The 15961-nt window shown below is 46.6% G+C and overlaps 1 protein-coding gene across 1 annotated transcript; it reads left to right on the top strand.

Moving 5' to 3' along the window:
• The first annotated feature begins 10450 nt into the window (after window positions 1-10450).
• C2H21orf140 (chromosome 2 C21orf140 homolog) lies at window positions 10451-11215 on the top strand. Its single transcript, XM_068395647.1, has one exon. It carries the CDS (start codon window positions 10451-10453, stop codon window positions 11213-11215), a length of 765 nt encoding a protein of 254 aa, XP_068251748.1.
• The last annotated feature ends 4746 nt before the right edge of the window (window positions 11216-15961 follow it).

Below are 15961 nucleotides of genomic sequence, written 5' to 3'. Positions count from 1 at the left end.
CTTTGCAGCAGGAGAGCTACACAAGTTAATCAGCACTGGCTGAAAAGCAAGGAAAACTGCAACAAGGAACATGAATGATTTTAAATTAGCAAAAGTTGCACATTTGGGATGAAACTCTTGGCTTCTATTTACAGCTGGGCAAGACTTCATGAGTAGATTTGCATAAAGCTTATCTAAGATTATCACATACTTCCCAAAGAAGGGGATTTCAGAGAACCAAAAATTACACATAGATTTGTAGCAAAATAAGAAAATTGTTGCTGCCAATAGAAAATGCCTTTTTTTTTTTGATATGGGATTGGGAGATGGAGTCAAAACTTTTTCAGATTTTTCAGAATGGAAGGATTTTGTGGTTTGCTTAGAGGCAATGATTTAAGTTTTGCTTGTGCTAAAAATGACTTTGAAAAAACCTCATAAAGAAAAAGAAGACAACCTCAAGAACCATAATTTGGCAGAAAATAATTTCTCTCTCAAGTTTCCTTCTCAGCAAGACAACAAACTTACATCAGTTTGGATTCATTTAGTTCCTTCCCTCAGCTCTTTTTCAATTCAGCAGGTTTTACTGTGGATGATTTAGCATGAATGGCCCTTCAGCTCCGGAGTCAGAGCTATAATACCAGTATTGTTCTCCTCTCCCCTTAGCAGTGGTGGTGTTTGAATTATGCTGGTACCTAGGCACGAGTCATCCTGTTTCCAGTGAGATAGTCACTGGAACTGGCAGCATTATTCCCATGTCCTGATTTTGACGCTACATCACCAGCAAAACAAAGTCAGCCTAAGGGAGTAGTATGTGCCCCTGCATGTACACGCACATCTTTCATGCAGAGAGCAACAGCTTTTGATTCTCTCAGTTCTTGTGCTGACTTGCCACTGACTTTCGCCATGGCTCTCTGCATGCAAGACGTGCAGCCAGAGGATAGCTGAGTGCAGTTAGCTACACAGCAGAGGAGAGGAAACGGTGGGAAAGACCTGAGACAGGAAAGGACAGGTGTGCATTAACCAGCTAAGTTGGTTCTTTTGTTTTGCTTTGTTTTGCTTAGCTTTTGCAGCCTGAGTGGAAGCGTAAGATGGCTTTCAGCAACCACACGAACAGCAGTTCGGTCATCCCGAATTTACTCCACATGTTCGTGGAACAAAAGAAGACCCTTCGGTTCAACAATTTCAGCAACCCAGCCTTGGAGATGCAAGAGGAGATCATGGCCTCATTTTACATCCTCATCATCGTTGGGTTTTTTGGCTTTCTTCTCTTTGTCATGATGCTCGGCAATATTGTTTCCAGCAAGCCTGAAAACTACATTGACTATCTCTATTCTGGGAAGCTTAACCCTCAGGGAAGCAAGGTGGAGCTTCCAGGAAAGGAGAGCAAAGACACTTTCATTATTATCCACAGCACTGCCTTACTGGAGCTGCAAAGGCAGGATGGCAAAAACAACCCTGGGTCTGAGGCGCCGAGCACAGACGCAGTCCTGAGGAATGTGTGAAAATGGCTTCTTTTTATTATCATTCTGTTGTGCATAAGGAGCCTAAACAAGGATATTTTTCATTCGTGAAAGCAAGAAATGAGGAGCTGTGCCAGGACAGATGCAGACCGGTCTTGTGTAAGCTTCCCACGTGCAGTTGTTAAGGTACCCGACTGCAACCTGTGTTATTTCAGCCCCAGGCCTTTGGAGAAGAGGCTAGAAATCACGTCCTTGCTGGCCTAGCTCTTTCATGGCTGTTTCTATCATGGGTTTTTACAGCTTGCCTCTTGGGAGAATGGAAGGCCTTCCTTTGCATGCTGTTGCATCAAGCAGAGCCAGTAGGTTTCCAGCTGGGGCACTGTTGGTGTGCCTGTTTGCTGTTATTATTTATTTGCCTGTTTATTGGGGGGGGTCTTTCTGCCTACTCTGCAAGCAAAAGAGCCGCAACAGCCTCTGCGCCCACCCTCACTGCCACACTGGGCACCTGGAGGTGGAGGCAAGCTGACCCACGTCCAGCCCTTCTGGAAGGAAGATTATTTCAAGGGTCTGGAGGCACATGTGAGACTTGAACTTGTTTGCTCACTTGGCAGGCTTGGTCTGCAGGAGGTTTTTTACAGTGGTCGTGCATTTCTCAGCAGCTCTCTTCCTGCATGTCAGCCCTTTGCTGAAGCCCAAGACAATGAGGACGGTCAAGACATCCTGAGGTCTCTCTAGGGTCACTCACAGGGTCCACCTGGACAGCACCAGGACTGACAAGCCACAGCTGTAGCCCTCAGGGTTGTGCCACTGCTGTGTCAATCCCTGACAAATTCCTTCAGTGTTTAGTGCTAACCCCCTCATCGTGAAATCCCACCGAGCCCTCGGCCCCTGCTGCTTCCTCAGGTGGTAGACAGTAAGCAGAGGGGTGCCATGGTAGCTTTAGGGTGTCTTCTGCAGTCCACCAAGCCTCAGTAGACACAAGAAGGAGGGATTTGCCCATCACACAGCTCAGGAGTGTTCAATCCATGTCCTGTAGAGCCCTGGCATACAGGGGTCCAGGATGGGCAACTATGGCAAGGCAAATGTTGGCAGTGGGCTTCAGCTTGCTATATTTGGTCCACATATTCATTGGAAAAAGCTCTGGAGTCTGCAAATCAAAATGATTGGAAACTGGTGGTGCAGATACTCTGGGAACTTTAAGGCATTTTGTTATAGAAGCAAAAATCCTACGAAATCGTATAAAATTGTATGCCTGTGGGGTGGGTGTTGCTGGTTCCACTCAGCCTCCTTTATGTAGCTCTGTGTGTTTGCTTTTTGTTACCAATAGGAAAAAAGTTCTCAGCGGCCTTGTGCCCTAGGAAACATTCCTTCCTAACTTTTCTTAAACAGGTCTTTACTCCATCAGTAGTTTCACGTTTTGCTATGCAATTTTGTTCTTTTTTTTTTTTTTTTTTAATGGATCCTTTGCCACCATGACATAGTGTTATTACTATGGGGTTTTGCCACTGTTCGGTCCAAGCCAACTGCCTGGAAATTATTTTCTTCATGTGGGTCATATCCTTAAAGGGAATTTCCACAGCCTGGTCTCGTAAGATGTGTTCCAAGGCTGATACTTCCAGCTGATAGCCAAGATGAAATCCACACCGCTCTCTTGGCTTTCCACACTTCTTCCTTGAGTTCCAGAGGTTCAGCTTTCCAACAGAGACATCTCCTTTTTTGGACAGGTGCATATTCCCCAGACACTGTCTTCAGCAGAGGCCAATTAGGCCACTGAGCTAGTTTTGGACGCATTGCCTTTGGCTTCATTGCTGTGTCGGGTTTAATAACTGCTCAGTTTGAGCCAGGATCCACTATTTATGCTCACTACTGCTGACTGCACTCAGTAGCCATGCTCCCATTGCTGCAGCTCAGCTATTCAGATCTGAAAAATGAGAGGTGTTTTGAAGGTAGAAAAAACATTTGCAGTTCCAGGTTTGTTTCTTCTACCCAGTGTGGGTGTTTTCGAGAAGGTGGCAAGTATCACTGTCCATCCTGGAGAAGGGTCAATTTCTGCCCAGTGCCAGCATTGAGAGGAGACTTTAGCCTGACTTGTAGCAGTAGTGACAATTCCTCCTGCTTTGCAGACCCAGTTTATCAATTATTCCAGTCATGCAGCAGTGTCAGGAAGCAGAGACGAATCTCTCTTTCCATCATGAGTGTTAGATAAGGTTTCAGACATCCATCACCCACGCCAGGTTCTGTGCAGTGAAATTTCACCTCCTGCAGCAGCGGCTGCTGCTTTTCCGGATGGGTTGATGCAAGGGAAGCACCAGGCTGGAGGGTGAACTCCACAGCCGTGGGACATGCCCTTTGCTTCCCTGTGAGCCAAGCTTCTGAAAACTAATTAACTGCTGATGTATGACAGAAGTCTACTGATATCTCCTTTGGTGTCCCCTTGGGGACGAGCCCGTTCCTGCTCACACTCTTAAGGGCAATCAGCTCTTGCAGGCAGTCTGGTGTGGGGGTGAGGTGAGCCCTTCCTCTCTCCGTGCTCACCATGCAGCAGGGGCTCTACACCATGTACTGAGAGCTAAAATCAGACCTCAACCACTCAGGCAATGGACCTAATGGCTCTGTCCCCTTCCCAGACCCCAGCACACCCATCAGCTCTATGCCAATCCCTTGGCCTTGAAACTTTCTCTTCTCTTTTTTTCTTCCCCGCCTCAGGGAGATGCATATGTGTGTACGTACAGTTCCAACCACATCTGATAAGGAGCTTCAACTCCTAAAGATACCTCGTTCCTACGGAGTCCGGGCCAAGTATTTCTACCTGAAACAGTGGCCATACTTGGGCAGAAGCAATGACTGTGATGCCACCAAGGGGAAGGCTGCTAAGCTCAACCTTGGCGGAGAATCCCTAATGCTCAAACCCAAATTTCATCAGTTTTCACAAGGTGCCTCTCTGTCTTTGTGGGAAACCACCGACAGTTGTACTAGCTGTGTTCTGAGAAGTTTAGGGCTCTTAGTTTAGATATTGGCTTAATTTATTTTCTGAAGTTTCCACCTTTTTCTGTGTTTCCACCCTGAGGCCGTTTTTTATTTTGGCAAGTGCTTCTCTTACCGGTTCCATCACGCATCAAAAGCTAAAATTACACACTTTTGGAAAGTCTCATTTGACACCAGAAATACTGTTTTGGCATGGGACTTTAGCTAGTTTTCAGGGCTTCATCAGACAGCTAGGAGGGAAAATAGATTATTTAAATTGGGTATGGTATTTGTTAGAGAAAGAATTCTACTTCTTCTCATTCTGTGTGAGACTGGAAGAGAATCAAATTCCCTGTAGAATAATGTTCTCAAGTGTTGGTTTTAGAAAAAAAAATCAAACTTACAAAACATTTTATTTAGATAAAAATAAAATGTTAAATTTCAAAAGTAGCAACTTACTTTTAGCTGCTACATGTAATATAATACAGCAGTAAAAACATCCACTCTTTGCCTAATAACATGCCTACTGTTCGTGTGTATTTCATTATGTTCCGTATTTCATCATGTTTTTATTTGGGATTTTAAAATAAAGGGTTTGTGATTATTTTTAGCTTGCATATAGATTGTGGTGACTGGTAACCTAATAACATAATTACTACTGAAATGGGTAATTGGTACGTAACTGGTAATTGGTATCCTAATTGCTTCATGAATAGGGACTTTGTTCATGGGTAATTGGTAAATTTGTTGTTTGGCTAAGTGGTAGAGTGGAATTTGGTGCCAAAAAAGTGCACTGGGGGCAGGGGGCGGGGGGTGGGGGGGGTTTGTGTCGCTGCTTTGCCCCCACTTGTGTACCCAGGCAGTAATGGAGGAGCTGGCAGCAGGCAGGGGCCAGGCCTCCCACCTCCTTCCCAGGGGAAGCAGGAGGCTGCTGAGCCTGGCTGTCGCTGTGAATGCTCCACGTGCCACTGAGCCCACCCCCCTACACCCACAGACACCTGGGGTGCAGGTAGCACCCCCAATCAGTGCCCTGTGTGTGGGCGCTGGGTGTGATGGCTGTGTGCGCTGTGGGCGGTGGAGGAAGACAGGCGGTCCCAGCACTGATGCCAAAACCCTTGGTCGTGCTGGTAGGGCATCAGAGTGAGAGCAGGAGACTGGTACAACGGCTGAAGGATAAGAGAGCGATCGGAAGTGCCTTTTCCCAAATCCCAAATGCACTTGTGAGCAGGGGCTATGCCCAGAGATTTTGCACTGTGTGGCCTTGCTAGGGAATGTCAGAAGTCTAAAATTACAAAAGGAGGAAAGGTCCCTGCTCTGAAGTGCTCACGGGGTACGTAGACATGAGGTGGGAGGGAAAAGAGGCAAAAAGTAACACAGCAGTCTAAAGGTAGCATAAAAATGCAATGAAATACATATTTTTGTGCCTCAGCCCCGTGCCTTATGTCTGCTGCCCAAGTTTTTTAAATGATGTTGAGATGCTGGGACCATGGATAATTGTTTTTAAAGCAGGTTAAGACGTGGGTTTATGTCATATATATATATAAATGAACGTGACAGAGGAGAATCCACTTCTCAAACAGTTACTCTGGAAAGGACATGAAAGCAGTCCATCCCTCCCATCTCACTACATATCAGCTGCATTATCATTGGTATTTTCATAACCAGTTAGGTTCAGACCAGCTTGTGGGGGTTGAAGGAGCCAGGGCCAGCCAGAGGCACAGGCATGGTGATGCTACCTGACAGCATAAGAGCATCACCATGTGCTCTGGGACAGCACCACAACACAGTGACACAGACCTTGCCCGTGCCTAAAGCCTTGCAAGCTGAAAGGTTGGCTTGCACCTCCTTCATCCACCTTGCTAATTCCCTTCATCGGCACATGAAAGCACGGACAAGCACTCAGCCTACAGCAGCAGGCTTTGTCACTCAGCATTTGCCTTGATGCTGCAAAACTACAAAAGCCTGGAGTGACAGAGCAGCATTTTTGGGACTGTTTGCTATAGCGGGTCCAAACTGAGGAACATCAAGCCTAATTTTCCTGGGCAGCCCCAGCAGTACCTCTATGTATGGTCCCGTTCAGAAGAGGACCATGCTTTTGAAGCTCATCTCCTGGTTGGTGCTGCTGTGCTTTGGGTTGCCTCATGGAGCAGTCTCAGAGCACACAAATGGGCTGGGCACCACGGCTTTCAGCCTGTGGGCAGTCTGCAGGGGACAGCAGCACAGGGCTGCTCCTTGCCACCGGTGACAGGGGCAGGTCTGAGAGGGATGAGGCGGGCAGTGTTAGAGCCACCCTTAGCCTGGCACAGCCAGGAGGCCTCAGGGACAAGCCCGGAGAGGGAGGAGAGGATGGGGAAGCAGAGAGGAAGCCCTACCTCACTTTTGTACCTAGGGAAACTGCCTGGATGCTGTCACAGTTGTTCCCCTGACTTGTTTCGTACTGGTGTCCATTCACTATCAGAAGGTAGCTAGAAGTTCAACGAGGCCAAGTGCTAGGTCCTGCACATGAGTCGGGGCAATCCCAAGCACAAATACAGGCTGGGCGGAGAATGGATTGAGAGCAGCCCTGAGGAGAAGGACTTGGGGGTGATGGTTGACGAGAAGCTCAACATGAGCCGGCAATGTGCGCTTGCAGCCAAGAAGGCCCAACCGTACCCTGGGCTGCATGAAAAGCAGCGTGGCCAGCAGGTCGAGGGAGGTGATTCTCCCTCTCTACTTTGCTCTCGTGAGGCCCCACCTGGAGTGCTGCATTCAGCTCTGGGGGGCCCCAACATAAGAAGGACATGGACCTGTTGAGCGAGTCCAGAGGAGGGCCACGAAGATGATGAGAGGGCTGGAGCACCTCTCCTATGAAGACAGGCTGAGAGAGTTGGGGCTGTTCAGCCTGGAGAAGAGAAGGCTCTGGGGAGACATTACAGCAGCCTTCCAGTACCTGAAGGGGGCCTACAGGAAAGCGGGAGAGGGACTTTCTACAAGGGCATGTAGTGATAGGAAAGGGGTAACAGTTTTAAACCATAAGAGGGTAGATTTAGATTAGATTTTAGGAAGAAATTCTTTCCTGTGAGGGTGGTGAGACACTGGAACAGGTTGCCCAGGGAAGTTGTGGATGCCCCCTCCCTGGCAGTGTTCAAGGCCAGGTGGGATGGGGCTTTGAGCAACCTGGTCTGGTGGAAAGGTGTCCCTGCCCATGGCAGGGGAATTGGAACTGCATGATCTTTAAGGTCCCTTCCAACCCAAACCATTCTATGATTCTATGAAAGCAAGACTAACAAAAGGCACATGCCCCTTTTGTGTCTATCGTCTCAAGGATGGCATGCTCCAACTCATGCACAATTAAGTAAATCTTCTCTGGAGAGCAGACAAGGAAACAACACCTTCAATTTAGGCCAACAGGGAATTGCAGTTCCAGTGTGTGTCATGTGTGGGATGCTTGTCACAGGCACCAAGAAGAATTAAGGAATAAGATTTCTTTCCAGGTAGTTCTTTCAACACTTTACATTCAGTTCTTAAACAGTGAGGTCCCTAAATCAGCATTTTGAGGGACTTCAGGCCCTAACCAGGCCTCTAAACATGCACTTTTCAAAACTAATAAGCACCCAATAATTCCAGTAGGAATACTCATGTCTGGTTATGCTCCTGGTATACATTTATTAAGGGCAAAAGCTAACATTAAATGAGAAAGGTACACCACAGCGTGAAATGGTAATAGAGATAAATCAATATTATTTTATTGCGTATTCTCATATGAATATGTACTGCATATTCAAGGATTTTTCTTCATATGTGTACAGTCTGAATCTGTCATCATTTTGCATCCAGCTAACAAACCATATAGGCTTCTTTCTGGGGGTATACCCTTCTTATACCAAATTTTCAGACTTCTGCTCTCCAGTGATGCTGCTAACATGATGTGCCTCATCACTCATTGGCCTCAGCAAGGAGAGCATCCAGACAGCTGAGTTAGACCCCACTGCCCATGTTCATCTTCAGACATCTTTTGACTTCACAGAGTTTCCCACTATGTTAGGGGGAAGGAAAACTGTTCCAGAGGGGGTGACATGGACAATGGGGTATCTCGATTTCAGAAGTGGGCAAGGAAATGCATGCCATCATCAGAGGCTGACACATTTGTGCTGTTCAACCCCATGTGGCAGGCCAACGGCGCTGCCAGCATTTACTCCCAGCCTTTTAGATACAGCTAAGCGTGAGCAATCTAACAGTCTTGTCCTGACAAGCTTGTTCCTGCGGCAAAATTCTGCATCTGCATCTTCAGGGAGGAGGAGGGACAGGTAAGAAACCAGATGGGTCAAAATGGTCTTCACTTTCTGCTGCTCCACAATCTTCCCCAGCCAAACGCTTGCTGCCCTCAGTGCGCCTGCACACACACGCAAGCGCACACACACACACACACACACACACACATCTCTCTTCCCCTGACCATTCCTGTCTCCTCAGGCTGGCTGCAGCCCTCACTTTGCCACATGCTCTTGTGCCCCCGTTTGACTTGTCATGGCAGGAGGGTGGTACCTGTCCAGCCTTCTGCTCTGACCTTCGTTTCAGCCTGTGTGTTCACATAACACCACAGAAACATTTTTACTTTTCCCACATAATCCCTTCTGCTTCTCTGAAGATGTTGCTCACCCTTAGAGAGGGTGATGATGTTGGTGTCGGGCCCAACGCAGGTTCCTCAGGGGTTGGTTCATCAGTAGGGCCAGCATAAAATGGAGAAGGGGACGCGCAAAGTGGGAAGCTAGGAAAACTCTAGAAACCAAATTACTCCTAAAAATACTTCACCCTGACACAACATTTGAGGCATCGCTTATTCCTTCCCCCCTCCAAGGCCTAGAGCTGGGCAGGCTGAACATGGTGGACCTCGCACAGGCTGCTGTGCTGTTGGGCACCGGGCACCAGGCAGCACCTTGCACGCTGCCGGGATTGGGCCTGCCTGTCAGAAAGGCTGTGTAGGGGTCCAGATGTACTCCTTCCCCCATAACCAGACACCTGGGGTTCAGCCCCCTCCTACACCCAGGGGATTTCAAGGCCACATCTTCCATGAAGCCACATGCTCTCCAGGGAGGGAGGGGATGGTTTCTACCACTGGTCTCAAAGCTCAGGCATTGGCTCACTCTCTGTGCTGGCTCTGGGCAGCTCTTTCCTCCACATCTCCATCCCTCTGGACCCCTTTGGGCAGTGTCTGGCTGGCCCACACATGTAAACAGGGCCCAAGCACCCGCTCAGTGCTGTGAGAGAAGGAACCACGATGTTCAGGACGAGCAACGTCCTCTGATCAGAAGCCACTAGTTGCACAGTTGCAGCCTCCTGTCCTGGTTTCGGCTGGAATAAAGTTAATTTTCTTTGTAGTAGCTGGTATAGTGCTGTGTTTTGGATTTAGGATGAGAATAATGTTGATAACACACTGATGTTTTAGTTGTTGCTAAGCAGCATTTATACTAAGTAAGTCAAGGACTTTTCAGCTTCTCATACTGCCCTGCCAGCGGAGGCTGGGAGTGCACAAGAAGCTGGGAGGGGACACAGCACGGACAGCTGACCCAAACGAGCCAAAGGGGTATTCCATACCATATGACATCATGCCCAGTATATAAACTGGGAGGAGCTGGCTGAGGAATACCGTGGCTCAGAGGTTGGCTGGGCATCGGTCAGTGGGTAGCGAGCAATTGTATTGTGCATCACTTGTTTCATATTATTATTATTATTTCCCCTTCCTTTTCTGTCCCATTAAACTGTCTTTATCTCAACCCATGATTTTTACTTCCCCCCCTGCCCCTCCCCCGCCAATTCTCTCCCTGATCCCACTGGAGAGGGTGGGGGATGAGTGAGCAGACGTGAGGTGCTTAATTGCCAGCTAAGGTTAAACCATGACACCTACCCATCCTGATGGGATTGTTGTTTTCCAAGATGCCTTTTGATCAGCCACCTGGAACCCCCTGCTGATGCTGCCGCTGGTTGAGTGTGACATCATGGGGTAACGCCGGGGCAACGGGTGCATTGTGAGCTCTGCAAGCATCTTTCATGAGCCCTGAGATGCCAGCATGCAGCGCTTCACAAATCCTCTTCTCAAGCACCTACTTCGCAGGGGCCGCTTTGATGCTGCTTCAAAGAGGCAGTGCCTGCAGTACTTAAGAGCTCTGAGGACACGGCAGCGTGACGGTTTCCACACTGTTTTTTTAGGGGAAACAAATATTCCAGACAGTCTTATAACAGGAGAAAAAATAGCCAAGGAGGCCAGCCTGCGCTGGCCAGTATGGACACTTGTTCACGCTGGCAGCAGCCTAGGGTGGGTGCCCTGGAGGTGCCACGCGCTATTAAGAGGTGATCTGCTCCCCCCTCAGCAGAACGATATCTTTCAGGAGTTGTGTGATTCTCTGACCACCTGCTATGGGAAATGCGTAATTGTGATGAGGGATAAAACACAACTGATGAGTGTGGGGGCAAAAGATGTCAAGGAGCCAGAGACGGGAACTCTGCTGCGAGTCGCACCAGCGATCCACGCGTCCGGCGTCATCGAGTGTTGCCCTGAAGTTGCTAGAGTAAATGGCCATGAGCTTCTTGTTGTGCCTTCATCTTACAACTATCTCTATCCTATGGATGTCGCCTGGTGTTCTTTTAAATGGTTTATTATAAACAACAGGAAGGACTTTGCAAGGAGGTATGTTGAGGGGACCCACTTCTATAGCCGCATCTTCGTCGCTGACTTGATTGTTGAAGGATTACTGAATATGACCCCAAACAAATGGAAGCTACTGACTAATAGAGTGCAGAGATGGGAGAACTACTACCTTGACACACTTTCTTAAACGGTTCTTCATGCAGACAGGCCTCAAATGTTTGGTGTTCCTTCAGAGGGTGTAAACCTAAAGAAACACATGTCAATAGCACTAATAAAAGAGATTGTTTTAAATACAAATGTTTCATTTTAGGTGTATTCCAGGACTAGGCTGATATGTGCTATGCTTGCGCTGAGAAGGGACAGTTAATTTGCCTTATCACAAAACCAGGCTAAAGCACGCCTCAGATACAGTTTAGCTGGCCATATAAATTCCTCTGTCATGGGAGTCATGAGACCATGCTGCAGATGTAAATGCCCTCAATTTCGAGAAAGACTGGGTTGCAAAATGAATTCTGCAGGTCAGGCCTGTCTTTGACCCAAATGGGAGGTCTGCTCCTGAGCAGGGAATGTACTGGACCGTGACTGACGCCAGAGTCCACAGCTTAAAGAAGACTGAAGAATTTAATGCAACTTTCCCATAATATACGCATTAACATCTGGTATCAGCTCAGTAGTTCATTACACTGGGTACCTTGCTTCCAACAGTGGGCTGCAATAAACATTTCAGTGACAGGTAAAAGAAATATTTCTAAAAGCGAAGTTCCTTTCTGAAGCCTTAACCACTAGCAGTTGCTTCAGGCTTTAAAGCATGAAGAGTTCGGTCTCTCAGGATAAAATACGGCACCCATCACTGGAGATTTTCTTTATCTGTGACATCGATTACTGAGATGTAATGATTTCTTATGGAATTGAGTTCAAAAGATTATTTATGAGTGATGCAAAGTTCTATTTCTTAACAGCAGTATTTTCAAGTTCATTGAATATTTCGCAGTATTTTCAAGTTCATTGAATACTTCCTTGTTTTTTTGAAAGTGGCTTCCACTTTACATTCGCTGCTTTGCTCATTACTGAGTATGCATTTATTGTGTACTTCTAAGAGAACTAAGACCATAAAAACATAAAAGAAATAAGTTATGAGATGATTCACAGGTTCACTAAAACATTTCAATATGCTAAGGCAAATCTGTGCAGTTTTTCTCCTGTGTGTGGAAACCATCTAAAAGAGCATTGCAATTTGGTGTGGCAGAGAGATATCTAAAAAAGGGAGTCTCATCTACCTTCAGAAGAATCTACACATGTAATTCTCTAGAGCTGAGATGTGAATATACAGAGAAAAATAACCATCTTTTCTCAGCTTCATATCCATCAGCAAAAACATCTGCTCAATTTTTACAAATATGGATGTAGCAGAGAATGGAAAATTAGGTGCTTCAAATGCAAGGAGGAAAGATTGGGGGGAAAAGGGGAGAGACTGGAGAGGGGAAGGAATGTTTTTATTGACCTGGTACCATGGTTCTGAACACAATTTCCCATTGGCTTGAAGCAGCAATTGCTCCACTAAATATCAATGAGTACGAAGTGGTGTGAAATTAGCATGAGAAAAGAAATCAGTCAGGTGCCTCTTTACCACAAGGACAGGCAGTAATTGCACAGTAGTTTGCTTTTCTTAAGAAACAAATAATGCACACCCCATTTTCCCAATGACTGTTTACCTTCACCCCATGACACTGCACTATACTATTGGGGAGAAATAACAGCCCCCCTGCAGCTCAGCCTTACCGGTCTCTGCTGCCATGGCTTACACAGCTGTGGGTTTAGGGCTGCATTGCAACACTCCTGTGTTGGTAGAGTGGGTCTTCTGCCATCCCTAATTCGCAGTGGAGTCCATGGGACCAGGTGCAGAATCACCTGCTTTCCATTTTAGCAACAAGGAAGTATCAAAAGGAAGTAATTTGTGTCACAGGAATTTATCAGTCTTTCCTGTTCTGTATTCTTTGGTAAAACAAGGGTGAAGACTCCATGAAGGTTTTCACAGAAACAAGCATGAGGGAAGAGGAAGTCTTTTGTGCCACGTCTCCTAGAGAAGGAGGGAAAAACATCCTTTCCCTGCAAAGGGATGGGAAAGCCTTGCTAAACACCTTCACTCTTCCCAGCCTCGCGCTGGGAGGTTGAGGGCTGGCAAAGCTTTTTTACCCAGTCCGATTTAACGTGTATGGAAACTGTGGGCAGGAAAAAGAGTCTGAAATCAAATGATCTTTGGTATTTTATACAAAATCCTCCTAGATGAGTCCTCTTCTTTCTTCCTCCCTCCCCCTTTGCTGCTGCAGAAGTGTAATTACAACCCATGTTTTCTACAAAACATTGTAACCCTTTGTACCGAAGAAAAATATTGTGGCTCATACAGTTCTGACTCAACTGGTAATTTAGGATGACAAGCAATTCCTTTAACATATAACTAAACAAGCTAATAGGAGGATGTTACCAAATAGCATGCACCTTATTCAAGAGCACTTGAAATAGCATGCATGAGTCTAATATCTTCTTGGTAGGATTTTAAATACCTATGATTTTATTAGGTTTGTGAGCAATAGCTCTTGTAGTGAGGCTCAGTACACTTGACCATTCCAGGATGTCAAAGCAAATCTTTTTGTTCCCACTCACGACTCTCTCTGTGCGATCGAAATGCACCCCTTAATAAAATGATTAACATATCTTTGCAGAAGGAGGAGAAGCAGGTGCAAATGCCTATGTTGATGAAGAAGCTGTAACAGATGTCCCTCTGCTCTCAGCTAGCTGGAATGCAAATCACCTGAATTTTCATGATGTCTCATTGACTAATTACTTCTAAATGCTTTTACAAGTCTCATCTTCATGGAAAAAAAACATTTATTTTCCTCCAACTCATGAAGCAGGCCTGTAATGACAGGCTCAACACAGCTTTTTTTCCCTATTTTCAAGTCCTCTGTCCTAACAGCGTGCTGTGACCCAGGGTACAGATGGGACAAATGCACTTGGGACAAGAGCTTATAGAGGCCCATGCCAGGGGTGTGATGACGGGACACAAGGTGTGAGCTTCTGTGACTTTGCAGGCAGAGTGGAGCCCATTTTGTGCCTGAGAACTGGAAGAAGGCTGGCCAGGTAGTGGAAATGCAACTAACGTCACTCTAAGCCCAGCCTCTGCCTCTGTGAAATTGTTCCTTGAAATTTCCTTCTGCAGCAGCCATGTGGAGGAGGTATGGAGAGAAATGCACAGAGGAAAGGAGGAGGGATACAGGAACAATATTCTATGTAAGAAATGCAAAATAAGAAAACTGTTTTAGAAAACAAATACACGTAAGGGCCAGACTCATTTATATGACTTAAAACGCACTTAACTGTCAGTGTCTGACATTTCTTGTTGGCTGGCTCTAAGCCTCCTCAAATCAAGGAGAACCACTAAGCCAGGAAATTAGCCTGAATTTAGGCCAGAGGAATATGAGTCACAGCAAATCAAAAGAGCCATAGGACCGGGAAAGTGCCACGCCATCAGAAGCTGAGGTATTGGAGAGCAAAACTAACCAATATGAGGAAGTACAGGGAAAAAAGAGACTAATAAAAAAGGATAGTCACCCATGCTGTGTTTCTAGTGATCAACAGGAAGCAGCTATATACATACTCTGCTCCGTGACAGCCATCTCAAGAGCATTTGGGTAGACTGGGAGCAGTCTCGTGGTGAGGCACAGACTTTGATTATGGCACACACGGACATTTTCAATCGCTCTCTCATCAGATTCAAAGAGGGAGAAATTGATGCCATATGGAGATACACATGAATACATGCCTAATCACTTATTTGTGCCCAAACAAACTTTTTCTCTACAGGAACATATGACGACTCCATTGCTATGGGGAAAACTGTTCTAGCAGCTACCAGGTATTTCTCTTGTCAGCTGGAGAAGGGCCAGATGGTGCTCTGATTATCCCCGAGATGGGTACACACATATGCCAGTCAAGGTCCAGCTGAGCCTAGATGACATGCTGGGCTTGCTCCAGTAGCCAAGACAAACCAGCTTCAAAAGCCAAAGCCAAACTGTGGAGTGACGTGGGTTGTGCGTAAACATCCAGCCACCCCTGAGTCCTCAAAGCAGGTAGCCACTTACAGCCAGCCTATCTGAAAATGGCTTTTGGCACATGTCCAGGGGGAAATGTAAACTCAGGTTTTAGAAATTTTACCTCATCTGTCTCCACACATTCATGTGGGTTGTACATTTGTTTGTTTTCCAGGTGATCAGGAGCATGTCAGGCACAAGACTGTCACGGGGTAGTCAGCTGCTTCATGTGAGGTCTCTCAGCTCCTCACTAGACTTCAATGCTGAGGTTAGAACACAGTTAATAAGCAGGGAGAGTATGCAGCAAGTCGATGCATCTTCGGAAGCAGTTTTGCAAAGAGTGTGAAGAACTGGTGAAGGCTGAAACAAGAGAGGTTTGTTTCAGCTTAGTCTGCTGGTTTCTCCCATGATCAAGATGGAAAGGGGGCTATGAGAGTTTGCCACAGTGCTCCTTTTTGGCCATGGTTGAGGCCCTGGAGTTGACAGTGGGCACGTTGGCAGAGCTGTTGACTATCACAGGTTAGAGCTGGGATCCAGAAGAACCATTGACTCTACCCCAGACAGAACATTTGCAGTGCCTTTACTGAGAAGAGCAGGAAAAAACAGCAGGAATTGCTGATCCCCAAGAGGAAAACTGTTGGAAATAGTTGTAATAGTTGTTCACGTGTGAGGCTCTTGGAAGAGCTGAAAAATAGGTAGCTCCCTGACTTGCTGCACAATGGCTAGAGAGCAATCTCTCCTGCCCTGGGGTCCTGCTCAGGGAGCTCTGCCTTCCTCCAGTCCTTATTTTTCACTTTAAGGACCACAGATAGCCCACAGCCACTGAGCACCTTCAAGCTGGAAAA

This window comes from Nyctibius grandis, chromosome 2 (genome assembly GCF_013368605.1).
Source record: "Nyctibius grandis isolate bNycGra1 chromosome 2, bNycGra1.pri, whole genome shotgun sequence".
NCBI lineage: Eukaryota > Metazoa > Chordata > Aves > Nyctibiiformes > Nyctibiidae > Nyctibius > Nyctibius grandis.
Note: the sequence above shows the minus strand (reverse complement) of the source record. Positions and strands in the feature narration are given on the sequence as shown.

Coding starts and splice junctions, on each gene's coding strand:
- C2H21orf140 (XM_068395647.1), top strand. CDS start 10,451: ATGCAGCGCTTCACAAATCCTCTTCTCAAGCACCTACTTCGCAGGGGC.